The sequence below is a fragment of the Saimiri boliviensis genome, chromosome X (genome assembly GCF_048565385.1).
Source record: "Saimiri boliviensis isolate mSaiBol1 chromosome X, mSaiBol1.pri, whole genome shotgun sequence".
NCBI classification, from domain to species: Eukaryota; Metazoa; Chordata; class Mammalia; order Primates; family Cebidae; genus Saimiri; species Saimiri boliviensis.
This window is the reverse complement of record NC_133470.1, coordinates 67822863-67826092: the sequence shown is the minus strand read 5'-3', so window position 1 is coordinate 67826092 and position 3230 is coordinate 67822863. Positions and strand designations below refer to the sequence as shown.

General features: G+C 41.7%; 1 protein-coding gene across 1 annotated transcript; it reads right to left on the bottom strand.

Annotated features, from left to right (window-relative positions):
• Positions 1-214: 214 nt before the first annotated feature.
• LOC104652757 (uncharacterized protein CXorf51A-like) lies at positions 215-754 on the bottom strand. Its single transcript, XM_010347373.1, has 2 exons — positions 623-754; positions 215-439 (listed from the first exon to the last, which is right to left on the bottom strand). Exons 1-2 carry the CDS (start codon positions 752-754, stop codon positions 215-217), a joined length of 357 nt encoding a protein of 118 aa, XP_010345675.1.
• Positions 755-3230: the final 2476 nt, after the last annotated feature.

The window sequence follows — 3230 nt, the reverse complement described above, 5'->3', positions numbered from 1 at the left end:
CCTGCCTTCTCACGCACACCTCCCTCTTCCCTTCACTTTTTCCTTCCCCACCATCAGAGAACCCACAGAAACATATCTTTTCGATTCAGGTTGATTTTATTTTCATGATTTTAACCTGTTGGTGTAGAATTCATTGTCTGCCTGATTGATTACTTCTCAGTGGCCAGACCGCTAGAGACATCACAGAGGTGAGGTCTCTCTTTTCCCTTTGAAATTATTGGCTGTTCAGGTCATCACTTGAAACGCTGGAGCTCTCCTCAGTCTTTTGGTCTTCTTCTGCCTCTTCTTTCTTCATTTTTTCTTTCAGCCGTTGATAATGACCATACAGTATTGGCCCTTTAGCTTTCTTAAGTTTTCTTGTAGGGGTGTTAGTTCCAGAGGCTTTTTGGCTTGAGTTCCCTCGAAGGGGTCTTTTTGCCTTCATGGTGGTCTTTAGCCCCTATAGAGACAACACAGGCCAGAGGGCATTGGTTTTGGGAAAGGTGGGAAATGTATAGGAATGGACTTTATGATAAGGGGTGTGAATTGAGGAGGGGGTTTGTGTAAGGCAAGAGAAGGATAGGAGTCTTGGGGTGGGGGAGTCAGTGGGCAAAGAGAAGGGGCTTGGGCAGGATTATCTCACCTTAACACCACTTCTGGATCTTGGTTGACAGGGAGTCTTCCCCTTCTTCCTCCCTTTGGTTCTTGGGGTTGATGGCGTCTGCTTGTCCACATCTTCATTAGGCTCCTGTGATTTACTGGTCACCTTTGCCATACTGAAGTCTCCCAGTGGTCTACTCAGAGCTCCTGATCGTCCTATGTATACCCCTCCCAGCACAATGAGGAGCTATGCTCTTCAATTCTGATTGGTCAGCAAGGCACTCTCCCAGCCAATGAGAGCTAAGAGACACTAAGACGTCACAGAGCACTGCTTTTGTCACCTTTTTGTGAGGTGGGGGGAAGGTACGTGGGAAGGCTTAGACATCAGAATGTACCATTCCTGCCACCTCTGTTTGGGGGGATGATATAAAGACAAGGATAACCTGGTGGTAGAAAAGAGGGTTTTCTATAACAGTCTCTTGTATGCCTTCTCAAACTGAATTGCCACCCCTCCTCATATACCTATGTTCAACTGTGGTGGCCCACATAGCAAACAGTTTCCTTCAATCTATTCCCCAAGGTCACACCTACTCATTGGTTTATTCTACTGTCTCCCTCCCCAAGTCATTAGCTGTTACTTTTGATATTTTACCTAAAGTCCCTCTAAAAACAATATGGATATATTTCAGTGTCACTGGAGAGGTGAATAATTCTACAAACAAAAGACATTTCCCACAAATAAACATCTTTGTACCTATCACAGTTGGCATTAAAGGCAGCTTATTTTCATTAATATCCACTAGCCCTGTAATTGACAGAAAGGGATTTGAATTAACTGTCCATTTATGAAAATTTCTTTTATCTTTACTTTTGTTCTATTCATGGACTCTGACCACATTATCATTATTGATATTTGAGAGGTTATTTCTCTATTTTATTGGATTTTTCTGTCTGTCTTCCCAGTTCCTATTACTAATTTCTTTCCCACCAAAATACACCTACATGTGAAACGCCTGATGTGTTTGAATGTTGTTCTTTCATATGTTTTTATTCTTGATAATCATGTGAACTTGTTAAATATGTACATTTGTGAATGTATAGGCATTGTAATGAAACTGCTATATGCATCTATTTTTCATTGCTTGTAATGTTGCATTGTGCTTGTTCATTTTCTTCTTCCTTTGAGGGTTACCTTTGTTAATGGTGTACCTTACTGCTACTGATGATGCTGCCACAAGCCTCATTAGTAGCTCATGACCTTTTGTGGAATTCTGCTTATGTCTCTTTAAGGTGTATGTTCAGGAATAGGATTCCTAGGTAATTCCTATGTAATAGACATATACAATTGTCTTAGTCATTTCAGGGTGCTATAAGAGAATTCTATAGATTCGGTAGCTTAAACAATAAACTATTTATCACAGCTCTAAAGGTTTGAACTAAAAAATCAGGGCACCAGCATGGTCAGGTTCTGGCAAGGGCATTTCTGGTTATGTTCTCATATGACCTTTCTGTGTTGGGTGCATCAAGAGGGCCGGAGTATGGTGTTTTTGTTTTCATAAGGGCATTCATCCCATGATTAGATTAGGACCCCACATTCAAAACCTACTCCCACCCTAATTACCTACCAAACACTCCACCTCCAAATACCACATTGAGTATAAGAGTTTCAACATGCAAATTTGGGGAGGACACATTCAGTCCATAGCAATAAGGTTTCTAAATTTTGCTAGATTTTTCTCTGACACGATTGTAGCTATCTACCTTCCCCATAAAATTGTATTATCTGTTTCTGGATATGCTTACCATTACTCAATTTGGAAGGCAGCTTCTGATATGATCTATAATGATCCCAGCCTCCTGATGTTCCTACCTTGTGTAATCCACTATGCTTGAGTAGCTTGATATATTAGTCCATTTTCACATTGCTGATAAAGACCTATCAGAGACAGGGAAATTTAGAAAAGAAAGACGTTTAATGAACTTATAGTTCCACATGCCTGGGGGCCTCAAAATTACGGCAGAAGTTGTAAGGCCATATCTCCTCTGGCCTTACATGGTGACAGACAAGAGAATAGACTTACTAAATTACAAATTCATTCTCCTTGTTGATTACAGGACTAATTATATCACCTATATAATTTTATTAATTTTTTATTTTGGTAGTTTGTGGTTTTTTAAAGGAATTGTTCAATTTTTTCTACATTTTTAAATTTGTGAGCAAACAGTTGTTTGCCCCACCTGGGAAGTGTAATTGGACAAAGGATCAGGGACTTTACCACCTTGGCACTCTGGTTCAGATATTGCACTTCTGCCATGGCTGTTGCAACCAGCAGTCCAGGAGAATGCCACTAGGCTGAAAAGCACCAGAAGTTACCAACAGAGATCTGAGCTACAGCTCCAGCCTGCCCAGAGCTGCAAGATCTGGGCGGAAGTTTTGACTAGCACCAAGTGTGCTTGCAGGACGGACCTACCCACCTCCTAGGAAGAGGGAGAGCTGAAAGCAGGGAGAGAGGTGATGTGGCTTGGCAGGTCACACCCCCACAAAGACCAGCAAACTGAAACCCTCTCACTTGAGGGTTCCACAGCCAGCACATCAGTCTGAGCTGCACTCAGGACAATTGAGCTTGGTGAAGGGAATGGTGTCTGCCATT

What these genes read in the sequence shown, in the direction of transcription:
- LOC104652757 (XM_010347373.1), bottom strand. Translation starts at nt 754, where the DNA reads ATGGCAAAGGTGACCAGTAAATCACAGGAGCCTAATGAAGATGTGGAC. An exon ending in GATCCAGAAGTGGTGTTAAG is followed by an intron (nt 440 to 622) that starts GTGAGATAATCC and finishes TTGTCTCTATAG; the next exon opens with GGGCTAAAGACCACCATGAA.